General features: G+C 39.3%; 1 protein-coding gene and 1 long non-coding RNA gene across 9 annotated transcripts in view; one reads left to right on the top strand and one right to left on the bottom strand.

The window, feature by feature from the left end:
• The window catches only part of CFAP43 (cilia and flagella associated protein 43), a 128127-nt gene that overhangs the window by 21290 nt on the left and 81030 nt on the right, over window positions 1-25807 (bottom strand). For all 8 annotated transcript variants that reach the window (XM_070605702.1, XM_070606086.1, XM_070605614.1 and 5 more), the window contains 8 exons: window positions 16864-16989; window positions 13976-14080; window positions 12596-12712; window positions 11457-11687; window positions 9478-9684; window positions 7693-7782; window positions 7303-7383; window positions 6565-6690 (listed from right to left, as the gene is read on the bottom strand). In XM_070605702.1, the coding sequence (XP_070461803.1) occupies window positions 6565-6690; window positions 7303-7383; window positions 7693-7782; window positions 9478-9684; window positions 11457-11687; window positions 12596-12712; window positions 13976-14080; window positions 16864-16989 (1083 nt within the window). The remainder of the gene's footprint in view (window positions 1-6564; window positions 6691-7302; window positions 7384-7692; window positions 7783-9477; window positions 9685-11456; window positions 11688-12595; window positions 12713-13975; window positions 14081-16863; window positions 16990-25807) is intronic.
• LOC139081460 (uncharacterized) lies at window positions 9678-12011 on the top strand. Its single transcript, XR_011536586.1, has 2 exons — window positions 9678-9916; window positions 11495-12011. It is a non-coding gene; the product is annotated as an uncharacterized lncRNA (long non-coding RNA).

Genomic DNA, 25807 nt, shown 5'->3' with positions numbered 1-25807 from the left:
ACCACGCAAATTAAGCCAATTAAGCAATAAAGAACTATTAAAATAAAACAAACACAGAAAATCACACCTCCGGGCCAATTTGCTTGTAAAAATTTATAACACTATCTCATAGAAATGGAAAAATTCTACAATTGAGGCCTCCTATTAGTTTATCAAGGTCATGTGTTCCTGGATAATGGAAGCATCGTCCATGGCAAATGGCCAAAGACTCAGCCTGCGAAGCCAGATTGCCCAAGGATCCCAACCCATCCTCCTTTAAACACTAAGATTCCAGGCCTTTGAGGCTCTCTGGTCTGAAAGGAACTCTTTATAATGCCAAAATGGCCTTTTGTTCTGTTCTTCAAATGCCCCACCCTCATCTCACCACAGGCCCTTCTCCTGTGCTTTTCCACCTGTTTGCTCTCCATTCCCTGCTCTTCAACCTAATCATCCTTTCTCATTCTTCCAACGTAAGCATAAGTGCCACTTTCTCAAGGAAGCCTTCCTTGGGTCGTGTCTTAGGTACTGTCTCCAGTCTTAGAAGCGAAGCCTGGACAGGATTCCAGTGCATGTGGTTTCTGGAGGGAGGGCTCTTTTGGAGACACCTGTAAGGGGGAGGGAAGCAGGGAAGAAAGGGACAGGAGCTGAGCAATGATGTGCTCTGAGGCGGCCCAGCCTTGGCCTGATTCCCAGGGGTATAAGGATAATAGAGAGGTTCTGCTGAGCTGTCCCAACTTGGGCCAAGGGGGCTGGACTTTTGCAGCCCCATCTCCTCAGTCAGGCACTGGCTGTCCTGGGTGGGGGCAGTGGTACAACATTTGCAGGTGTCTCTGGACAAGGACGCCTCCTTGATCAGTCAAGGGCAAGGCTTCAGAGAAAGTCTCAGGTGCAAGCCTTTAGCTTTAACACTCATAGCAGTGAGGGGATGGGCATGCCAGCCTGTAAAGGGGACCTAGTGAACACCAATGGCCCTGATCTAAGTCAATGCTTCTGTGTTCAGTGTCAGAGGTGGCACCTGAACTTGTCCTTCCTGATTTATCTCATTGAAGTTAAACAATTATTTTGTGAATGCCCAGTTAGTATAACTCCCTCCCCCTGGATAGTAAGAACTGTGAGGGGCGAAGGCTGTGTCTGTCTATTCACCACGTGTCCCTCGGGGCCGGACAGCCCGAGCACGTAGTGGGAACTCAAGGAGTATTTGTTGAAGACACGAGGGTCACTTTTCCTCAAACATTCCTGGGAAAATCTCATTTTGCCTAAAAATGTCTGCATCAGATGCTGAGAAATGAGAAACAGGGGAAATGAGAAATGGGAGACCAAGTAGAAGGTCCGGATGAACAACGCAGAATCCATCACACCAAGAATTTCTCCCAGCTCTGAAAAAAACCATGGCCTGCAATTTAAGCAGGTATTGTTCTAGCTGACCAGACTGCAAGCTCCTGAGGGCAAAGGCTGTATCCTTTCATCTGTGAGTCCCCAGGCCCTAGGAGAATGCCTGGCACATCACAGGTGTCAGTAAATTCATCCAGTCATTCAAGAAATATTTATTGAGTGTTTATTACGGGTCAAGCATAGTTCTAAAACCTTGGAATATAGTAATGAACAAAACAGACCAATTCTCTTCCCTCATGTTATATTCTAGTAGAGGAGGCAGGTAAGCAAACAAGTAAAGAAGAAGTTGGCCAGGTGGAATAAATACTCCGGAGAACAGAAAGCTGGGGGGATTGGGGTAGAGCAGGATCGGCAGGGAGAGAGATGAGGTGACAATTGAGTAAGATCCAAAGGAGGTGAAACAGCAAGCCATGTGGCGCGTCAAGTCCCTGCAGCAAGAATGAGCTTCGAGCGTGGAAGTCAAGACTTTGCTGGGTGTCTTTGAGGAACGCCAAGGAGGTCGGTGGAGCTGGTGCAGTTAACAAGGGCGAGAGCGATAGGAGATAGAATGAGAGGGGACACAGGGACGGGGAGAGCAGGGACACTGGTGCCATAGATCAGGTGAAAGGTTACAGGAGTTTGGATTAGGATGGGAGTGGTCGAGGCGCCAGAAGAAGAGCTCTCGGGAAATCAAGAAGAAGGGGCTTGAAAGGCAGAGGTGCAGTCTCAGGCAGGACGGCTTCTGGGGAGAGCAGCGCAGCCTGGAAGAGGGGATCTCCTTTTGGAGACTTGGGAGTGAAGGGAAAGAAGGAAAGAAGAAGGGGAGATTAAGAATTCTGCAGAAACTAAAGCAAACCATAAAATCAGAAGACACACCAGCCCCTTCTACCTCAAATAAGAACACCATTGCTTGAAGAACTTAAACTTCAGATCCAATTGACAATGTTAGTCACACAGAGGGGGAAAAAAAAGAGATTAGTCCAAATAATTTCTGAATATAACATGTGAGTGGTCCACCCTCAGTGGGACATATCCTAAGAACAAAAAGAGGTGCAAGGAAACCTTAAAATTGACTTAATCGACTTGCTTTCAGTAGAGGCATTTTATGTACATTGTAGGACCGAGAAAATGAATAAATATCTTTATATTTTGGGAACTAGATTTTGCACTGAGAAAGGAGATCTAATTATTAAACGAAGGAAAGAGAGAAGAACCCTGTAGTATATTGAGTTGGAACTGGAGGTAACAGTATGAAGTTTTGATATCACCTATGTGTATCATACAGATAGGTAGATAGATAATCATATATATATATATTCTTAGCTCTGTGTATGGAAATGGTCTAGAGGCAGTCACCCCACCCCTCCCCAGAAGCAATGAATTGGCTTTTAAACACCAATTCCCAGTAACAGGAATCAGGGATTCTTAGAAAAATAGCTGATGCTACGTACCTAGAACATTCTGTTGTGTTAGAAAGGAGAAAGCACTCAAAACTGATGAGAACATGTCAGAAGGACACAGATGACAACTTGAAGGAGCTCTGAACACTTAGAACATCAAAGAGAATAATGACAGTAATGGATTAAAAACACATTAAGTTTGAAAAAGAATCTTTTAAAAAGAGTGGGCCTGGGATGGCGCAGAGGGGAAGAGCTTCTTTACAGAAGAATACCAACTAATAAATATGGACTAAATGATAGAAACTAGAAAGGAACCATTTTTCAATCACTATAGTAACAGCTGATTCAGGCAAGGAATCATCAACAGATGTCAAAAGACAGGACGAACAGCGAGTCACACAGTCTCAAAACGTCACCCCACAGATTGCTTATTAAATACAAAGGGGAACGAGAACTTATATGTGAAGAAGTCTGCAGAACACCTCTTTTCCAGTGATCATACTTAACACCACCAATAATGGGACCAGCCGACATGAGGTGCCTCCTGAGACCAAGCACTGAGGAGATGACATCACCTATGTAGTATTATTGTCAAAAATATTTTATCTGAATCTAGTCAAGAGAACACAATCCAATCCAAGTTGAAGGATATTCTAGCAAACAAGTGGCCTGGAAAAAAACATCAGTGTCATGGAACACAACACACAAAGCCATGGAAGCGTTCTAGATTAAAGAAGACTAAAAGGGTGTGAAAATTAAGTGCAGTTAAATATATTTTTGGATTAACAACAATAACAGCAAAAAAGCTATGAAGCACATTACTTGGACAATAGGGAAATTAAATACGATATTCAGATTTATATTAGATAATTGTATTATATTAATACTAAACTTTTTGTGTATGATAATTTTATTGTGGTTATGTAAGAGAATGTCTTTGTTCTTAGGAGACTTATACTATAGTATGTGGGAGTGTCACAGTGTCTGCGGTTTATTACCAGTAATTCAGGAGAAAAAATAAAGAACAAATGTGGCAATATTATAAATTGATGAGTATAAGCATATAGGTTTGTGGTACAGGTATTATATTAGGTATATATTATATAAATGTACTACTGACATAGGTATATGGATTGTACCATTCCTGTAACATTTCTTTATATTTAAATAGTTCTAAAAGAAAAATTGGTAAAAAAAATAATCCCCCATGTTGGGAAAATATAAAATGAAATAGGATCTGCCATGGGTCAATAACTGTTGAACCTAGATGAGGAGAGCACTATACTATCCTCTCTACTTTTATATGTGTTTGACATTTTCCATAATACAAAGATTTTTTTAAAAGATTGAGAAGAGAGGAATTAGAGACAGTGAACATAGACTTTTTTCGGAGTTTTATGAGGAGACATTGAGCAGTGGATTGAGAGGCAAGTGGGGCCAAGGGAGTTTCTTTTCTTTTAACTTTTATTATGAAATAAATTTAGACTAACACAAAAGTCACGAGAATAGTAGAAAGAACTCCAGAATCTCTTCAAGGAAGTCTTTTTCTTTGTCTTTTGTATAAGATGAGAGGTGTACACAATGTATTAGGTTGCAGCATGAGTCTATGCTGGTGGGAAAAATGCAGCGGAGAGGGGAAAATGGATGATGCTGGAAAAAGGGGTAAATTGCTGGAGTGACAATGTTGAATGGGTCAAATGGGACAAGATCCAGTGCACAAGAGGAGGACCAGCCTCAGGTGGATGCAACACCATTTCATTCATAAGAAACAGAAAGGCTAGCCAGCCCCAGTGGCCTAGTGGTTAAGTTTGGCATGCTCTGCCTCGGCAGCCTGAGTTCAGTTCCCAGGCATGGACTTACACCACTCATCTGTCAGTGGCCATGCTGTGGTGGCAGCTCACATACAAAAAGAGGAAGATTAGCAGCAGATATTAGCTCAGGGTGAATCTTCCTCAGGAAAAAGAGAGAGAGAGAGAGAGAGAAAGAAAGAAACAAAGAGAGAGAGAGAGAGAAAGAAAGAAAAATAGAAAGGCAGGGAGATTCTTGGATTCAGTGCAGGTGGGTGGTAGACGTGGTGGTAGAAGAGTAAAGAAAATCTCTTCTAGTTGCTTCTCTTCTCCCAGTGAAATAGGAAATAAGGTGAAAGTGAGTTGAGGGCATCAAGTGTTGGAAGTTTGAGGGTGGAGGAGAACGTGTGAAGTGGTCCTCTAGGATCTTGCTCCTTCAAGTGTAGTCCATTGACCAGCAGCAACTGCACCTCTTGGTTGTTTGTTAGAAATGCAGCATCTCAGGGTCCTTCCACTTCAGCAGAATGACAGAATCTGATCCCCCAGATGATGTGGACTAAGCTAAGGGGAAGTAAAAGGCTAGGGCAAATGGTATCACTGAGCAGCTCAAAGGATCCCATAAAGGTTAAGGTCATTAGAGTGAAACCAGTCAGTCCTTTGTTCTTTACCGACTGCACAGTGCAGGTGCAGAGAAGGCCGAGTACTGGATTTAATCAAAGCTGGGTTTTACGCGGTGAGTATGACCAAGGAGCAGAGAGGTAACGGTGTAGGCAGCAGACTATTTTACAGGGAAAGGCCATGGAGTAAATGCCACCACCTTAGGCATCTGTACTCCCTAACTCCTTGAAATCTTTACTGCATTCAAGACTACTCATTTTGGCTTGAAAGTAAGTACTATCTTAGGATAAAACGCAAGGGTACTGCTAGATGATGGCAGTGAATGAAAACAGGCACAGGTTAACAACGCTTTCGAAGAAGTTGTTCATGAGATCCAGCCACTATAAAGCTGACAAACGTCTGCCTCAAATGGTGGTATGATTTTTTCTTCACAGAGGAATAAATATTATTTATTTGGTTGTATAACACCAGCTTTTATGCCTCTATTATAATTGTAAGCAATTTTAATGTGGGACTGTTTCTTTGTGATTGAAGGAGACAAGGGTAAGAGAACCGCTTTGCAAAAATCTCAGATCACAACCGTAAAGTATGTGCTGCACTGACTATCATTCTTCTCTCAAGTCCCTTCCTTGAGATTGAGAACAAATCAAGCAAGAGTATTACCGAACTCAGGTAGATGTGGACAGGGATGGCAACCAGACTTTCAGTGGTGAACACAATACAGTCTATACAGAAGTCAAAATATGATGTTGTAGGGGCTGGCCCAGTGGCATAGTGGTTAATTTTGTGTACTCTACTTCAGCAGCCTGGGGTTTGCAGATTTGGATCCCAGGCATGGACCTAGCACCGCTCATCAAGCCACACTGAGGTGATGTCCCACATAAAGTAGAAGAAGATTGGCACAGATGTTAGCTCAGCAACAATCTTCCTCAAACAAAAAGAGGAAGATTGGCAACAGATGTTAGCTCAGGGCCAATCTTTTATACATATATATATATGTATATATGTATATAATGACATGCACCTGAAATTTACATAATGTTATAAACCACTGTGACCTCAATAAAATAAAACAGATGTAAACAATATAGAGCAATGTCTTGAACACACTATAATAGATGTTCATTAAACATTTGAAGAATGAATAGAAGACCAAATGAATTGTAACAATGTTGGAAATTTTGAAATCAATAAGAACAAAAAAAATTGCAATATGTTCTTTTCGTACCAAATTATTCTAACTCTTTAAATTTATCTCCACCCACTTCCTCAAATTCTCTTGAGAATTTAAGCTGAAACACTATCCTTAAGCTACTAAAGACACTGAGAAAATAAATAACACAATTTTAAAAGATATTGAAACAGAACCCCGGATATGACAGGGTATATTAACCCTTTGCTCTTCTGACCTTTCTATACTTATCTCTTTCTTCATTTAACTCTTTGACTTTTTTCTCATAGTCTTTGAATTGTTTCCTTTCCTCTTCAGACCATAAAGCATCTGGTTTCGCCATGAAAGGGGGTTGAGGAATCACCTGAAGATATAAAGGAAAGCATATACTACAGCTCAAACATATATGTAGCAGTATAGTAAAAGCTCTGCATTATCATTACACTTAAAAAGAGATCCCTCTAAAAGTATATAGTTCTTCACATTGGCAAGACAATAACCTGATACTTCGACCAAAGGATAAGAAAAAAATGTTACAAGTGTTTTTCTATGACTTAAGTGAGAGTGGGCAGTTTGGGATGTACCCAGGTTTGGAGGTGTGTGTTGATATCTTTGTAGCTAGAACTATGCCTGAGCTCCAGGGACACCTATGTCAGGTATCAAAGGCGATGTTTCCTGGTGTATCCAGAGACTTACAGGTGCAGCATTATCCTTGCTTTCTGTAGAAACCAAAACCACTGTGGTTGCTTGTTTTTGTTCATTTGTTTACTTTCTGTCAGACTGGAAGGCAAGTCTGAGGTTTCAAATTTCTTCGTATTTGCCTGATGTGGTATGTTCCTAAGCTGCGTGGCAAGGTTGTGTAATATTTGTTGCCATAGAATTTCTAAAACTGAGGTTCATATGGACAAAAATGGTCAAATTTAAGTAGCTTTCTCCACCCCATTCCACCTTCCAAAAGGATGTCAAGAAATCTCACCATTCTCAAAATGTCTTCCTTCTTGACTTCAAGAACTCCTCCCATCATGTCCATCAGGGCTCGATGTCTTGTGCTGGGGCCCTGGGAAAGAGCCTGAGTCAGGAAGAGTGGCTGAGGCAGAAATCTGACACTCCAGTGGCACCAGGAGCAGCCTCCCATCCAATGTTGGAATGACTGCATTTAGGATTGGGCGTGGCAGGCGTGGTGGGCGTGGTGGCATGGACGGGAGAGGAGAAGGAGGCCACTGAAATTCCAATGACCTTTGACCATGACAAATGCCTTGAAGTTTTTCTATAGTGGAGTACAAGTACAAGGCTATTCAACCAAATTAGGAACAAGCATCCCTAAAGGAAAGAGGGTCTTAGGTACCATTTGAGCAAAACTGCATACTTGTGACAGAAGCCGTTGCTCCATTTCATGGGTCGCCATCCATTCTACTTTGACTTTTTGCCACGGATTGACATGTTGTTGTGCTGTAATCTGAAAGAGAAAATGTAGTTTCCTGCTGTTATTCTTCCAAATTTTAAACCAAACGTTCTTTCCACACCATGGAAGGAGGTTAGAAGGTATCAAGGAGATAAAGGGACTATCCAGATTTCACAATTTCCTATCTTGGAATGAAGATGAGGTCTAAAATGAGGGGTTGGAAAATAGATCATTACTTCTATATTAGCTCTCAAAACCCATCTCGATCACTAAAGAGATTATAACAGAGCACCTGATTTAGATTAGGGGCGTAGGGAAGGCGTTCAAAGGAGTGTCACCTAAGCCAAATCCTGCAGGATGGAGGTCCTAACAGGTCAATAGCTTGGGGCATTCAAGGGATTGCGAGAATGCAAGCATGGTCAGAACAGAGTAGGGCAGGGTGAGCAGCTGGAGAAGAAGGAGCCCAGGGTGGACATTCAGAAAGGGGTTGTGGGTATTATGCCAAGTGAAATGAGCAGCCACTGCAGGACTTAAACAGGGGAAGGACAGAATAAGTTTGGCTTGGAACAAGATCACTCTCCTGAATGTAGAAGGGATTAGAGTAGGCGAAGCAGCGAGTGTGGTGGGTTAACCACGCTCACACAAAGTGACTGCCCGGAACAGGACCTCGGTGAGAGCACACAGTGAGGTACTTGCTATCATCGTGCTAGCACCAGAGTCTTAGGGCACGTGGCAGGAGTCCAGTTCTAGAAAAAACGATTTCCTTAAACAATTCGATAGAGAATAGAGGTTAAGAGGATATACTATGAAGCATGATGGTTCAGGTTCAAACCTCAACTCCATTACTTACTAGCTTTGTTAACCGTGGTCAAGCTACTTAACCTCTCTGTGCCTCAGTTTTCTCACCTGTAAAATGGAGGTAATATTAGTACCTACCTGCGAAGTCTTTTAACAATAAATTAGTCTCAATCTATCTAGGGCACTTAGAATGGCACCTGGCTTTTAACAGGGACTGTATAAATGTTTGCTATTGCTTCTGAGCAACACTATTACCTTTTGCCCCAAAGTAACCAAGCTGGTTTCTTGTGAGCAAGGGGTCTTCTTTGAGTATCCTCTAGCATTTCTTACTTTTTAGAAATGAAATATGGTTATATTTAATTGCTTTCTTCAAGCATTTACTTGTAAGCATCTCTGTGCCAAATACCTTTTAAAGGAGCTGTCCAGCGAGCCCCTTTCTCTAAGATACATACTGCCCCAGTGACCCAGCTAAGCACTGGACCTCCACCAGCCTCACTCCCACAATGTGACCCGACCTCTCTGTGTACAGGCGCTGGATCCAGGCTGTGCCAAGGAGCCCCTTCCCAGGCAAATCTGGAATTGGGACTAAGAGATTCTAGTTTGGATCAGCTGCTCTCTTGAGTGTGAGAGACACAAAGTAGAAACTGCTAGAGGAAGCTGAAAGGCAGAGAGAAGTGAGCTAAGAGAGGAAGAAAGAGGACTTCTGAACTCCTCACAAGGCTCCAGTCTTTGGTTCCTGCCTCTTTCTGGGCTTGGTGTCCAAATCTTCCCTGGGCTCCATGGCATTCAGAAAAGAAATTCTCATTATTGCTGAGACCATGTCAACTGATTTTGTTACTGAGAATGCTACACAACATAGTCACTTCCAGTAGTACAAACAAGCAGAAGAATAAACAAGAGCTCGGGAAGATGTCAGGAGAGATGGGAAGGGATAATGCAGGTGGTCAGTACCTCATTACTTTCCACAACGAGAGTTCTCTCTGGCTTCTCCCGGTCGTCAAATTCTGGTTGCCAGACTAATTCTTCCAAGTCCAGATCTAGAATAATTTCTTGAATTCTTACATTTTTTTCCTTCACACGTGCAACTTCAAGCTCTTTTTGTTTATACGCAGCATTAAACTCGCTATTGAAAGTAGTTTTTACCTTGTAAATGATATCCTGAAATATCAAACGTTACTGTAGACACATCACCTGTCATATCTTTACCGGTAATATGATCCCACAGCTTTACCTCCCCTCCAAAGTCATCTTACAAATTATCAGTAAATTATTCTTCCTAAAGTACGGTTTATATTAAGTCATTTCTTGCTTCAATAATCTACAGTGGTCTGCTACCGTGGGGAGGATTAAAGCAACAGCACAAGTTATACCACAACCTACTTCTTGAAATGTAAGTTGTAACTCAATGTGCGGGTATGTTGACAAATGCTGAAGTGGGTGATGGATACTTGGAGGTTCTCTGGGCTATTCTCTCTACTTTTGTGTATGTTATCTAAAAAATCCATCCTTAAATATTTAAAAAGCGATAAGTGGTATTTAAGTTGGGAAATGTCTTTTCTTTGGAACCTTGTTTGGAGGAGATGTTTGAGGAAGAGAGGGGCCTTAAGAGGTTGTTTGGAGAACCTCCCAGAGAAGCGCGACCACACACAACATTCTTCCTCTGTGTGAACAGGTCATTCTCAGGTAGAGAGGGGACCCAAGCTAGCCAGCTGGATCAGCCAATTACTAATGTGGCTGCAGGTCCAAGTGGATTACCCCCACCTCTGCTAATGAGTAGACTGATGGATCAACTCAAAGTAGCTTTTATTTTACTGTAAGAATTCAGTCTATATATCTGTCCTACTGAAGATGAAACCATTAAAGCAACATGGAAAAACGATCTTACACAAGAATTTCTCTTGGGCTGAAATTACCTTCTTGTAGGAAAATGCCTTAATAAAACAGCAAGAAGGTGAGACCCTGAGAGCACGGGTCAGCAGAAGCTGAGCAACAAAAGAGATAACTAAACAGTTCTGAGTATAAATGCATAGGAATTTCAGGGGTTGGAGGAGAAGAAGAGAAAAGGTTAGGAAGAAAGAGGAGAGTAACATGGCAGGAGGCTTGAACTCAATTACAGATATGGCTGAAGGACTTTAAGGAACAGAAATGCCAACATTAAATTTCAAACCATCTGCATTGGTGCAATCTCAGTCACGGAATTTTCAAAAACATTCAGTAGGCATGTACAGATGTGTTGTGAGACTAACTGGTTTGGTTGAAAGTAAGGAGTAGAAGCTTAGAGCCTGAGGGATGCTGCACCTTATCTCTGAGCCCCAGAAGGTACAGAAGTCTTAGAGGAAATTGTATTCCTCTGATTAAGGGGATAGATAAGCAATCACGTCTTGCTCTTACAAGGAGGTCAATACATCTGGGTTACCTAGAAGATGGCATTCAGGGATTTTTTTCATCTTTGAGCCTACTGAAGTTTGTTTGTGGTGTCAGCTTAGTGTAGGGTGTTCTTTAGAAAAGCTGGTATTGGGGGCCGGCCCGGTGGTGCAGCGGTTAAGTGTGCACGTTCTGCTTCTGCAGCCGGCATTTGCTGGTGCGGATAAAGTAGACGAAGATGGGTGTGGATGTTAACTCAGGGCCAGTCTTCCTCAACAAAAAGAGGAGGATTGGCAGCAGATGTTAGCTCAGGACTAATCTTCCTCAAAAAAAAAAGAAAAGAAAAGAAAAGAAAACCTGGTATCACAGAACCCCGTCCAAATGGCATGAAAGTGACTCTAGTACACAAGCTGTATTTAAAAAAAGATGGACATCAGCCACCTGGATATTTCCGTGTGTACTTTAAAGACATCATGTGATTGGCATTAGATTTTAATTTGAGCCTTTGCAAGATACATCATGGGGAGTTTTAGAGATTTTCAAAGATAAAGAAAAGATGCACCTACTTTCAGTAATATAATTTGGTTGATTTTCTCCTCTCTAGAATGAAGTTCCAATTGGCTTGACAACAAAGAGGTTTGGACCCCAAAATCAGTACTCAGACTACCCAGCAGGTAATTGGGCAAGTTGGTATCTTTGACGGCCACGTCTTCTGCCTCCTCTTCTTCGTCCTCCTCCTCATGGTGCTTTTTAACCGAGGTAATTGCAGGCTGAACCTCAACAATCTCCTTTTGCAGCTAAATACAGAAAAAGACACAGAAATCACGCAATAAAAAGAATTCTCCAAAGGGCAATTTTGTGACAACTTAATTATTTCAATAACCATTGTAAGATGCTAAATTGTCTTGCCAACAACTGAATTCAAAGATAGACAGATGCTGAAGCTGCTGCAGAAGAGATTAAAGCTGCGGAAACTGATAAACTGTGGATAAATCAAAAGAGTAAAAATTGTCCTTGATAGTATATAATATTCATATTTTTCTGTCAGGAGGACAACTGCTTGTAAATATTTTGAGTGTTTCTTGGTATTTAAACATTAAAAAATATACCTTCTCTTCATATTTTACAAAGGAACTTATTCACATAGGACTGGTGGGTGTAGGTTCAGAAGAATTAAATATGCCTTCATTTTATGTCTCAGAAAAAGAATGGATGCAAGCTTCTGGTTAAAACAAAGCTATGCCAAGGGGCAGTGTTTTTTTAGTGGGTTAATAGAGATTGCTGTTAAAAAAAACCAATCTGGGATTGCTTTAGGAAAACCATAATTCCATCAAAACAGATACTTCATCTTTGGTCAATTATCTTAAACTATAATCCTTAGTGATAAGATAAGATAAAAAGAGTATGAGGGGATGAAGGCAACCTCTGACCAGGGCAAGAACAAAACACCAAATCTCATTTTTAAAAGTATATCCTCATATTTGAGGGCTACCCAGTGTTGTATATGATATAGTCTTCTTGATTTCTTGTGTGAGTTTGGCTCCTGTATTCATTAGAATATATTCTACATATTAACAAAGAATGGAAATATAAGTACAAACTATTTAAATTTATCTTAAATTATATCTCAACTCAAATCTGTATGAAGGGAGCCCTGAAATAAAACATATCGCTTATATAAGCACATATATATTTTAAATTGTACTTTAAGGCACTCTGTTTCAATCTTCTTTTGCTGCAAAACTCTCTTCAATTCTTTCAACTCTTCTTCTGTGCGTTCTTTCATTGGGAAGTTCTCAACCACGTAGGGGATGTGAAAGCACTTGGGAAAAAAAAGCAAGATGAAATAAATCCATTTTTAGTACGATTGTGTGTATATGGAGTGGGGGATGTTTTCCTTGATTAAAATTAATTCATAGGTTATCATGCATGAGTGAAATTGGCAATGGAAACTTTCTTTAGAATGAAACAATGCATACCTTTAGTATTGGTGTAAACTCTATAAAACTTTTTTTAAAAATTGGTGTGCTTTTGTGAAGGATTTATTTCTAGAGCACTGGTTCTCAAGTAGGAGTGATTTTTCTTGCCCTGTCCCCCTCATCCCAAGCCCCCCAGGGACATTTGTCAATCTCTGGAGACAGTTTTGATTTTCACTAAGGGGTGTTGGATATTACTGGGGTCTGGTAGATAGAGGCCACGGATATTGCAAAACATCCTACAATCCATAGGACAGCCCCCACAGCAAAGAATTATCTTGCCCAAAATGTGCTGCTCTTGAGAAACCTTGTTTTACAGCAATATTCAACCACACAAACGTAGGGTGACCGTGTGTTTCATTATCCAAATTGGGGGCATATTTGAAAGTGAAAAGGGTGCTGTTAATACTCTAGGACCACATGCATAAACTGGGACTTTTGGTCACCCTACACAAAGAGGGGAATTGTGTTGGGAGGAATCTCAATGAAAAAGCATGAAAAACAGCACTTTGGAAAATGTGAAGGCAGGTACAGGTAGAAATGTGAACAATGTTATGTCTGGCTTTCAACTGTGTGGAAGGTGAATGAGGTGGCCCTTTGAAATAGACAGAGGAAAGAGGTGCTAAGACTAATCTGGCCAGCTTGGAAGCTCATGGGAACTGAGCAGAGAGGGAAGAATGAGATAAGAGAGAGTGGCACATCTAGAATTCAGTATGGGAAGGGCAAGCATGCTTTGAATGCTTTCCTGAATTTTTTTTTTTTTTTTTTTTTTTTGAGGAAGACTAGTCCTGAGCTAACTGCTGCCAGTCCTCCTCTTTTTGCTGAGTAAGGCTGGCTGTGAGCTAACATCCATGCCCACCTTCCTCTACTTTATATGTGGGACGCCTACCACAGCATGGCGTGTCAAACGATGCCATGTCTGCAGCCGGGATCCGAACTGGCGAACCCCGTGCTGCCGAAGCTGAACATGCGCACTTAACCGGGGTGCCACTGGGCCGGTCCCCAAATTTTTTTTCTTAAAATTATTACTTCTTAAAATTTTCTGCTATGAGATTTTCAGTGAAAATTCTCATCGGCTAAGGCGTTGGACCTGGAGTTGTAGCTGTTACCTTAAGAGCTCGACCTTTCACAGACATCGAATTCCAGCATTCTTCTTTGATAAGTTCAGCCAAATATCTCTTGGCGAGGTTATGCATCTCTGCATCTTTTCTTATCTGGAAGAACATGGATGAGGGGAAAAGATAAAACGAAAGCGTGCCGTCTTAAAAAAGTAATCTCAACTAACTAACCAGTCGTGGCTGCACACGTAGTGGCAGAGTTTGATCTTTCCTCAACTCGTCAAGCTGCCCTGCACGGAGTCGCGCTTTTGGGGGGAATCCTTCCCTGTCTTAGAGAACTTTTCCGGAAGTCTAGTCTGGAGGCTTGAGATTTCTTTCCTTGAGGACCAGGGTGTCAACACAAACACCTTCTAAGGGCAGGCAGGTGTGCGACCGTCGCGTGGCGGTGGCAGGCTGCAGAGCTAACGTGCACCTTCTCACACATCGGGTAGGTTGGTGCAGGGCAGAGAAGCGAACCCACTGGGCCAAGTCTTCTTGTCTTATTAGAGAAGATTGAAATTTGTATTTTGATGAAACTACCAGGCACCTCAATGTTGGCTTAATTCTCGTCAATGCATGTTTCAACTGCCAGTTTGTGACCTCTGTCTTGGGGTTTTACTGCACTTAATTCTTCTACTATTTCTGTCCATCATGAAATGAACGCTCTACTACTGTTGGGGCTCATATAATGTACCCTTTCTCATTAGAAACATATGTGTTACCACAATTACTTTTATCTCCTTAAGTAATCCTATTACTTAATATTTACGCGATTAAGTATTCTTATTTTATTAGAGTTTGCCAAAGACCTCTTATGAAAGTGAGGCCCGACAATCTTTAGTCCTTAGGATCCTCTGAAGAACCTTTTCCGCATTTCACCTTGTCAGAATTATTGGCAAACCAGCTAAGAATAATGTCCCCTAGATTAGAAAATATCTTGTTAACTCATTCATTCATTTATGCTTTTTATTCATTTTCTGATCAAATGGCTTTGTTTAATTTGCACTTTGTTTCGTTTTTATCCATCGAGTTAATGGCTAATACAGTTTTAAATTATTTTTTCTTGAATAAACAGCTGTTTTGGCATGTCAGTTGTCAGAAGCTGCCTGATTCTCAGCCCACCCAACCCTCCCTCTTCGCTGCTGGGGCTATTTGATCAACCCCTCCAGGCTCGGTCCCTAATTCTGTGTCCAGGTTGTCATTACTGGGCTTTGGTCTTTTTCCTATAGTTGAAATCCTGACCAGGGCTGACTCGTAGACTAGTGCCACTAACTTTTCCCAGGGACTAGTGTTCTGCTCCCAAACACCCCAAAAGTCTTCAGAGCTGGGCATGCCTACCTCCCCCACCTCATTCCATGAGGTTCCCTCCTGTCCGCTGTGCTACAGCCTTTCTGACCTACTCCTGGAATATTCCAAGCCATTTCTGCCTCAGGGCCTTTGCTCTTGCTGCTCTCTTTGCCTAAGTATTCTCTTCCTCTAGATCTTTGTATAGCCAGATCCCTCTCGTTTTAGTTCCCAACTGAAATGTCACCCCCTTAAAGTGGTCTTCTTTGACCACGGAAGTAGGTCCCCCACATCCATCATAGCATCCAGTTCATGTCCATCATACAAGATAGAGAGATTTGTTTACGATCTATATTCTCCCCTAGGTTAGCCCATGTGGGTGGGACCTATCTGTCTTGTTCACTGTATTCCCAGCACCTACGATAGTGCCTGGCATGTAATGGGTGTTCAATAAATGTTGTGGAATGAATGAATGGTCCATTTTATCTCCTTGAGTCAGCCTGTTGAGGTCCTTTTGGTCTTGGTTCTGTTATCCAATATATTTCCTCTCATTCTCAGCCTTACATTCTTTAGCAATTTGACAAATCTGCATTGTTTCTATATCTTTACCCCCGTCATTAATAAACATGTTTCACAGGACAGAGTCCTAGGGCACGTGATTGGAAAACTCTCCTCTAGACATCAGTCAAACAATCACCTCTTTTTGGTGAAGTTGTTTAACCACTTCTAATCCACTTAACTAAATGTCCTTGAATCCAGCTATATTTCATTCCCTTATTCAGAGAGCAAAATGTTTTCATACTTGCACACTCAAAAAATCAAATGTGCTGTGCAGGTTAAAAAAGAGGTAGCTTAAGAACAGTCTGTGTAAAACACTTAGGGCTTTTACCTAAAATAAAATCCATATGAGTAAACAATATGATGCGGCTGCCGCAAAAAGATGCAAAGGCTGAATTAACAGAAGTATAGTATCTAAGAAGACGGAGATTTCAGTTTATGCTTTTCTCTCAGCTGGCTAGATAATAATTGGAATTCTTTTGTGGGTGCCATATTCAAATACAATGAAATCAGAGGGAAACTGCATGATGATGATGAAGCTATTGAAACTGCATGATACAATGGTCATAGGAGCTGGGAGAGTTAATCTAGACAAGAGAAGATGCATAGGGAACATGGTAATTGCTAATCTTCTCTAACCGTTTTCAGAGTGGCCGTAGAGTAGATGGTGCTCGGAGAGCACAAGAATCAGTGAATATAGGGAGAAAGATCTCAACTCTAAGAAAGGGCTTACTAAACCAGAAGTGTCCAAAGTTGGCATGAGGGGGCTGAGGGGACTTCTGAAAATGTTGAAACATGTAGTGGAAGATAGTTGGCATGACTGTCATGGAGGAGAAACAATCATCAGATGCCTGGCTGGTCCAGATGCTCTTCTTTCCCCTAACCCCCAAATTCCGTAATTCTCAGACTCATTCCATTTATGCACTAGGTTTGTTTTATTCACATTGTGCTGGAAAACTTTTTGTTTTATTTGCATTATCCTGGAAACATTCTCCTTCTATTTTCTTTTTATTTCTTTCATTATAAGTTTATGGTGCTTAAATTAGGTTTTTCCATACCTTTGCCACCTCTTCCTCACTTTCATCGTGAAGCCTTTCCAGTTCCTCAAGATCCAGGGCAAATTCCTGCTGCTCTAATTTTGCGATATTATCTACTGCTTCATTTTCTTCCATCATAGTCAGAACCTGAAATTTTCAAATAGGAAAAGATGGTGACAAGTATAGAATTGAACTTTAAAGAAGAATTTTCTGAGTCTCCTTAGACAGCAATCAGTGAAAAATAGATGTTATGCTTATCTAAATGTAACTATAGAATAAAGAATTAGGTTATGAGATTATTGTGATTATTTAAGTTTTAAAGTGCAATCCTTAAAAGCTCATTGATCTAAAAACAACAAAAAATGTGTAAATTCATCACTTCCTTGAATGATATTGAGTAGTTATTGATATTTAGGTGTGCTAATGGTATTGTGGCTATGTGTTTTAAGAGTTCATATCTTTTAGAAATGTATGCTTAAGTAATTAAAAATGAAATGATATCATATCTTGGATTTACTCCAAAATAATAGGGAAAGGGATAGCAGGTAGGAATATAGATGAAACAATATTGGCAATTGGATTTATTATATTATTATTCTCTACTTTTATATATATTTGAACATTTCTACAGTAAAAAGTACCTTTAAAAGTTTTAACTTCAAAAATTCTGGGGCAAAGGACACACATTGCAATATATATGGCAAAGTATTAATAGCTTCAAAATATAAAGTGCTCTTACAAATCAACAAAAACAAGGCAGAAAATATGATAGAAAAAAGTGAGGACTTGTGTTTCAAAATGGTGAACTGAGAATGGTCTTTACAATCTTCCTTTCCTGCCCCAATCCATAAAATTAAGAAAAAGAAATATATAATAAGTAGATAAATCCATTGTTGCAATCAAGAGGAAAGAAAGAAAAGAGTCCTTTCATAGCATGGAAACTATAACACGTGAAAGATGAAAATCAGATGGATCTGAATGATGCATCATAGCCCCAAGTGCCCACGGGACAGTACTCAACAAAAGGTAGAAGCTACACCAGATCAAGAGCAAGGGGTAATCTAGAAGTACCAGGCAGAGTGATTAGTTGGGAGTACTGCATCAGAAACAGGCAGTGGATAGAGCCTGCATGTACATGTACCCCACCCAGTAAAACTCTCTAGGGCCCAGCAGTAGTAACAGGGGTGTTTCCTTCCAGGTGGAGGAAATTGGAATGAAAATTTGGGTGGGAGAGATAGGCAATGCCCAAGGGATCTGTCAGTGGCTAAAAGGAATAGAGAACACCCTCTTCCCACAGACAAGACAGGTGGCCGAGATACTTCCCAACACTACCCAACCCTTCTCCTTTTACTGAAAACAGAATGGAATACCCACTAAAGTCAGACCTACATGTCTTCCCAAGCAGGCTGAACTGGTGTAGTGGAATTATAATGGCGAGTTCAATTATAAACATGGGCATGTGATAGTAAAAATAATAACAGATGACCAAATATTTGGAGAACAACAAGACCATTGAAGAGAGAGAATAAATTGAACAAACAGAAGATTTGTCACACAAAGAAAAAGAGTTAATTAAGCAAGAACAGTAGAATTTTACAGCAACTAGAATCATAAGAAGAATCAAAAGTTTACAGAACTTAAAAGTTTGATCTTTGAAACAACAATAACAAAATCAATAGATGGGCTGAATAGCAAAATGGACACAGTTAAAGATAATTAGTGACCTGTAAGAGTCAGTTAAGAATTCTCCCTGGATGTCACAAAAAAGGACAAAGAGATGGAAAGTGTGAACGAAAAATTAAGAAACTTGTACGACATATCTAGAGGCACCTACAACTAATAGGGCTTTCAGAAGGAAAGAACAAAGAGATCAGGGGCCACTATGTTTAAAGAAATAATAAAGGATAATTTTAAAAAACAATGAAGCATGCATACTCAAGATTTAAAGGGCATAACAAGTGTTGCATAGGCCCAGGTCAAGAAACAGAAATGTCATGAAACTCAAGAACCAAGTCCTAGAGATTTCCAAAGAGGAAAGAGTGTCACAAAGATAGAAGAATCAGACTGACAGAAGACCTCACATCAGTATCACTGGATGCAAGAATACAGTGGCTCAATAGCTTTGGATCAAAGTTTTGAGGGGACAAAATTCTTTGAGGCTCTAATTCTATAGTCATCAAACCATCATTCAAGTATGAAGTCAAAATAGAGTAGAATCATTTATAGACATTCAGAGGCTCAGAAAGTTCACCAGTGCTGCTGGGCTCTGGACCATTGAGTAGGAAGTCATTGGGTGATGTAGAAAAATAGAAGGTCAAGAATGTGGATTAGAATTTTAAAAACTGAAATAGAATTATGACTCCCAAAATAATAAAGAAAAAATATAAAAATAATAATAATAAATGTGTAAGCAATCCAAGAAGATAGGAAAGAGGGAAAAAGAAATAACTCAAAAGTAGGTTAAATAGAAAACCTCTAAATAAAATGGCAGGAATAAGTTTAAACATATCAATAATCATAATAAGTGTGGCTAAACTCTTATTAAAACTCTTAGATAGGAATTTCAGAAAACAATTCAGCTGTATACCGATTAGGAGACAGAAGAAAGTGCGAAATAAAGGAATGGAAAAAGATATATAAGCAAGTGCTAGCAAACAGAAATATAGCGAAAAATAATATCAGAAAAAGCAAAATGTAAGTTAAGAACATTAAAAGAGACAAACACAGATATTTCATAAAGATAAAAGGAATAATCTATCAAGGAGATCTGCATCTAACATAAATATGATAAAAAATACAAGGATAGGCGCTGGCCCGTGGCCGAGTGGTTAAGTTCACTCGCTCTGCTTCAGTGGCCCAGGGTTTCACCCGTTTGAATCCTGGGCGTGGACATGGCACTGCTCGGCAGGCCATGCTGAGGCAGCATCCCACATGCCACAACTAGAAGGACCCATAACTAAAAATAGACAACTATGTACCCGGGGGGCTTTGGAAGAAAAAGGAAAAAATTTAAAAATCTTAAAAAAAAAGAATACAAGGATAAATTGGCAAATTGCCAATAATATCCTCAAAAATAGCAGTTTAAGCAGCAAAAACATAAATAGGCATATAGAGAACTTGACTAACAATTAGATTGATCTAATAGGAATTTAAAGAACATTTTACCCCCTCCCCCAAAAAAAGCACCAGAAAATAAAATATTCTTTACAAACACATATGGAACTTTCACAAACAGTGACCAGATACAAGGCCACAAAGACAATCTCAACAAGCTTTATTTACTGAGCACAGTGAAATAAAGTTCAAAGTTAGCAACAGAAAGATATAGAAAACAATCTATAAATAATAGAAAAAAATCTGGAAATTAAAAACGGACAAATACATACACTCTTCTAAGAAACCCTTTGGCTGATGTGTTCAAAATGGAGTTGCAAATATTTACAACTAAGCAATAATGAGAAAATTCCATATTGAAATCAATGCAATATAGTCAAAGCAGTACTCAGAGGAATATTTATGGCCTTGCATGCATAATAGGAAAAAACAGGGAATAAACCAAGTTTTCAGCTCAAAAAAGTAATAAAATGAGGACAAATAAACCTGAACAAAGCAAGGAGGAATGAATAAAATTCTAAATGATGAAATCCTAAATTGATCAAATGTATAGTTATAAAATTATATTTAATGTTCTTTTATAAGAACAGAGTCAAATCAATGAAAACCATACTTAATTCTCTGAAAATGTTAATAAAATAGAAATGCTGTTAGAAAATGTGGTCAAGAAAAAAGATAAAAGGCATAAACATAAAACATTAGGAATAAAGAGAGATCTATAACTGAAAAATCAGAAGAGACTTGAAAATTAGAATATGATATAATTTTATGTTATACATTTAGAACTCTAGATGAGATGGACAATTTTCTAAGCAAATGTAATTTATCAAACCTGTGCTTGAAAAGAAATAGAAAATCTGATAAGACTATTGACCACAGAAGAACATGAAACAATTGTGAAGAATCCTCTCTGACAACAGACATCAGGCCCAGATAGTTGTATATGTATGTGTGTATGTGGGTGTGTGTTTTGTTTGTTTGTCTGTTTATCAAATTTTAAAAAATAGGAGAATTCCCATTTTATACAAACTATTCCAGAGAATGCAGAAAAAAAGTAGAAAAACTACTCGAATCACTAGATAAGTCCAGTATAACCCTGATACCATAATTAGACAAAGAAAGTGCAAGAAAATTAGACAAATATTATTTATAAATAGAGATACAAAAATCCTAAGTAAAATTTAGCAAATGGAATCTGGTGTACTACTCAAAATGACTAATGTCTAGCTGAGGAAAGAAAGAATACAAGGCATTTGATAAATTTCACAATAAAATTCACAATAAAAACTCTTAGGTAACAAGGGGTAGAAAGGAATTTCTTTAACTTGTTAAAGGATATCTAACAGAAGCTCTAGCAAGCATCACATTTAAAAGTTAGAAGCATTCCCATTACAGTTCAGAAGAAGACAAGCACGTCCACTGTCATGACCACTATTACATTAGAAGCCATAGCCATAAGACAAGAAAAACAAATGAAGTATAAAGATCGATAAGGAAGAGATGTGATTTTCAGAAGATACGATAGCCTACCTAGACAGTCCAAGAAAAATCAATCAACAAAATAGTAGAACTGAAAAAAGAATTCAGGAAGGCAGTCAGACATAAAATCAGTAAGATGCATATGCATTAGTAGTAACCAATCAGAAAATGTAAGAGAAAAATATTCCATTCACAAAAGCAAAACAAACTGTAAAATATCTAAAATAAATCTAATAAGAAATTTATACAAAGTCACTTTTAGATTAAAACTTTACTGAAGAATATTTTTAATAGAATAAAGATATATATATTTATAATATACTTATATAATATATTTATATAAGATTAATATTTTAACATATATAATGTGTATGAAAAATATATATAAAATTTCAGAGATGGTAAATAAATTCTCCACCAAAGCAAACCATAAGCAATTATTCTCAATCAAAATCAAATCAGAGTTTTTCCTGGAGCTTGACAAGCTGATTTGAAAATTCAAATGGAAAAGTAAGTGTGCATAAAAAAGCCAACTTTTTTTGAAAATGAAGAACAGAGGGAGAGTTGCTTTCAAGATATAAAAACAATGTATAAAGCTACAACAATCTCATTTTGCAATATATATAAATATCAAATCATTATGTTGTCCACCTGAAACTAATATAATGTCGTACATTAATTATACCATAATAAAAAAACAAAAATATACGTATAAAATTTTTAAAAGCTTAAAGTGGGGACAGCCACATGTAAAAGAATGAAAAGTGACCATTCTTTTTCACCATTCACAAAAATAAACTCAAAATGGATCAAAGACCTAAAGATTAGACCTGAAACAATGTCTTCTAGAAGAAAATATAGGCAATACACTCTTTGACATCAGTATCAAAAGGATCTTTTCAGACACCGTATCTCCTCAGACGGGGGAAACAATAAACAAATGGGACTTCATCAGACTAAAGAACTTCTTCAAGGCAAGGGAAAACAGGATTGAAACAAAAAAACAACCCACTAGTTGGGAAAAAATATTTACAAGGTATATATCCGACAAAGGGTTAATCTCCATAATATATAAAGAACTCACACAGCTCAACAACAAAAAATCAAACAACCCGATCAAAAAATGGGCAGGAGACATGAACAGACATTTCTCCAAAGAAGATATACGGATGGCCAATAGGCACATGAAAAGATGCTCATCATCACTAATCATCAGGGAAATGCAAATCAAAACTACACTAAGATATCACCTTACACCTGTTAGAATGGCAAAAATAACCAAAACAAAAAGTGACAAATGTTGGAGAGGTTGTGGAGAAAAAGGAACCCTCATACACTGCTGGTGGGAATGCAAACTGGTGCAGCTACTATGGAAAACAGTATGGAGATTTCTCAAAAAATTAAAAATAGAAATACCATATGACCCAGCCATCCCACTAATGGGTATCTATCCAAAGAACTTGAAATCAGCAATTCCAAAAGTCCCATGCGCCCCTATGTTCATTGCAGCATTATTTACAATAGCCAAGACATGGAAGCAACCTAAGTGCCCATCAACTGATGATTGGATAAAGAAGATATGGTATGTATATACAATGGAATACTGCTCAGCCATAAAAATGGATAAAGTAGTCCCATTCACAACAACATGGATGGACCTTGAGGGTATTATGTTAAGTGAAATAAACCAGATAGAGAAAGACAAACTCTGTATGACTCCACTCATAGGTGGAAGTTAAACATATAGACAAAGAGAACTGATTGGTGGTTACCAGGGGAAAGGGGGGGTTGGGGGGGGACACAAAGGGTGAAGTGGTACATCTACAACATGACTGACAATAATGTACAACTGAAATTCCACAGGGTTGTAAACTATCATAATCTTATTGAAAAGTTAAAAAAAAAAGCTTAAAGTGGTTTGGGTATTAAAATACTCAAAAAAAATTTTAAAAGCTATCAGAATAGTTTAGAATTGGCTCAGGAAGAGATCAATACTCAATTTCAGAATAGAGAGTCTAGAAACAACCCCAAATACATGGGAATCCAGAAACTGACAGAGGAGGCGCTGCCAATCAGTGGAGAAAGGATGGTATATTCAATAAAAAGCATTGGTGAAATGAGCTATTTACTTGAAAAAATAAAGTTAGTTCCATACCTCATACCATTCATGAAAATAAATTACAGGTGAAACAAAAGAGTATTAGAAGAAAATATGTGAGACTTTGGAAGGCCTTTTAAAATCAGACACAAAAAACAAAAGCTATAAACAAAATGATCAATATACTTGGATTGTAATTTTAAAATTCTGCATTAAAAAACACTTTATATAAGCTAAGACACAAGACAAAATATTTGTAGCATATTAGATTGAACTATATAAAACAACAATTTCATGTGATTCAATAAGGGCCACCTCTGGATTTGCCCCACGCACACCTCCATGCTCTTTCCCCTTCCGGCTGACAGGGACAAGAGCAAGCAGAGCAATCTTAGAAGCCATGTGCTGAACATAGTAGTTTCCATCAGGCTGGGTCTCTGAACGTCTGCATGGAACAGAGCAGCTGCTGCATAAATAAATACAAATTAAAAATAAAAATAAAGAACTCCTACAAGCAACAAGAAAAAGACCAACCACCCAACAGAAAAATGACCAAGAGACATGAACACAGAATTCACAGAAGAGGAAATACAAATAGTCTTTAGAGTTATGAAAAGATGCTCAACCTCATTAGTAATCAGGAAAATAAAAACAAGGAGTGGAAATGACCAAAGAAAAGTTTAAGACCATTTCCCAGAAATAAAAGATGAAGGTTTCTCATTGCAAGTGCTCACCATGCATGGCACATGAAAGAAACAAAAATCCCCAAACAAACTAGGGTCCTGGTATGAAACAGATGACATACTGAGACGGAATAATTGGGGAAGGGGGCTTTTAGAAAGATTGGGCAGGGTAAGGGAAATGAGCCAGGCATGGTAGAGCATCTCAGGCTAGCACAGCACCTCTCCTAGGTCTGCAGGACAAGGGTGGGGAGTGCTTCCTGGAACCTGGAGAGACCAGTAGCTGTAGGAGAGGGCTGGCAGTCGCGGCCAACTCAACACCACAGAGAGGACACTGGGGGATTAAAGATCCTGACCTTAGTCTTCTCCTGCCCTTATCTCCCACTGATGTCACTCACTGGCTAAACCCAAATGGAAGCCAGAGGCAAGAGAGCCCATGATGCCATCCACAAAGACCATCTCTCAGGACACAGAGCAGGGTGGGAGAGGATGGGAGTACATCTGCCCCAGCAAACCAAGAACATCCATCAAACATATCAGGATGCATAAGGGTGAAATTTCCAAACAGCCGGGATAAAGAAGGGATCATAGGACTTCCACAGATAAAAATCTCATTACCCACAAAGAATTGGGAATCAGAAGGGTACTGGATTCTATAAAGCAAACATTGAAAGCCAGAAGAGGATGGAGCGAGCATTTAAAATTTGGAGGGGGAAATCATTGTACACCTAGGCAACCCATTGAATGAGTGTGAGAGTAAGATAAAGACATTTTAAGAAAAACCCAGCCTCAAAAAATGTACCTCCTATGTGCTCTTTCTCAAGAATAGAGCCAAAGCATCGTACACCTCTAGGGGGCAGGCAGCATTCACATTGTATTACATTTAAATGGCACTCCAGTAGCACAGCTACATGATAAATGATGTTCCCAAGCAGGGGACAACACAGCAGTCCTGCTTAGGAAGCTACTGGAAGAGGTACACCAAGAAAACCAAGAAAAACAAATGGGACCCTGGAAACAGGGGCTCTAGTCAGGAGGCGGGTGAGAAGATTTCCCAGGAAGATGGATGAGAGAAGGTCCCGGGACAGCAGCCATGGGCCTGGGCTAGACAGCCAGCTGCTTAGACTGGAGCTGGAAGTTGGCAAGCTCTAGAAGAAAGGTCACCGAAAAAAAAGCACTGTCAGCTTGTATACGTCATGTATTTGACTGTATTGAGAAGAGTTTTCTAGCATTTTGAGAGAGCCTGAATAGATAATAGGTACACAGAAAGGCTTATTCCAAAACAAAGGCGATTATTAATTCCAGGAAAAATAAAGTTGTAAAAACGGAAATGTAATTGTAATACACCACATGGCTCAGCTTTAAGAATATTTACATAACTATAGTAGCGTGCCTACTGAGTAGGGATTTACGGGTATGGTGTAGTGGTGTGGGGGGGGGGGGTGTAAAAGAACGTAAATACTCACCTTCCATTCCAAAAAGCCCACAGTTAGTGTCAAAATAGAATTATCAAGAAGTAGCAGTATTAAGAAGATTATTAGAAAGACGGAGGTAAATATCCAAAGAAAACAGCTGGAAGAATTGAAGACAGTTA

The sequence above is a fragment of the Equus przewalskii genome, chromosome 1 (assembly GCF_037783145.1).
Source record: "Equus przewalskii isolate Varuska chromosome 1, EquPr2, whole genome shotgun sequence".
NCBI classification, from domain to species: Eukaryota; Metazoa; Chordata; class Mammalia; order Perissodactyla; family Equidae; genus Equus; species Equus przewalskii.
This window is presented reverse-complemented; position numbering and strand designations above follow the sequence as displayed.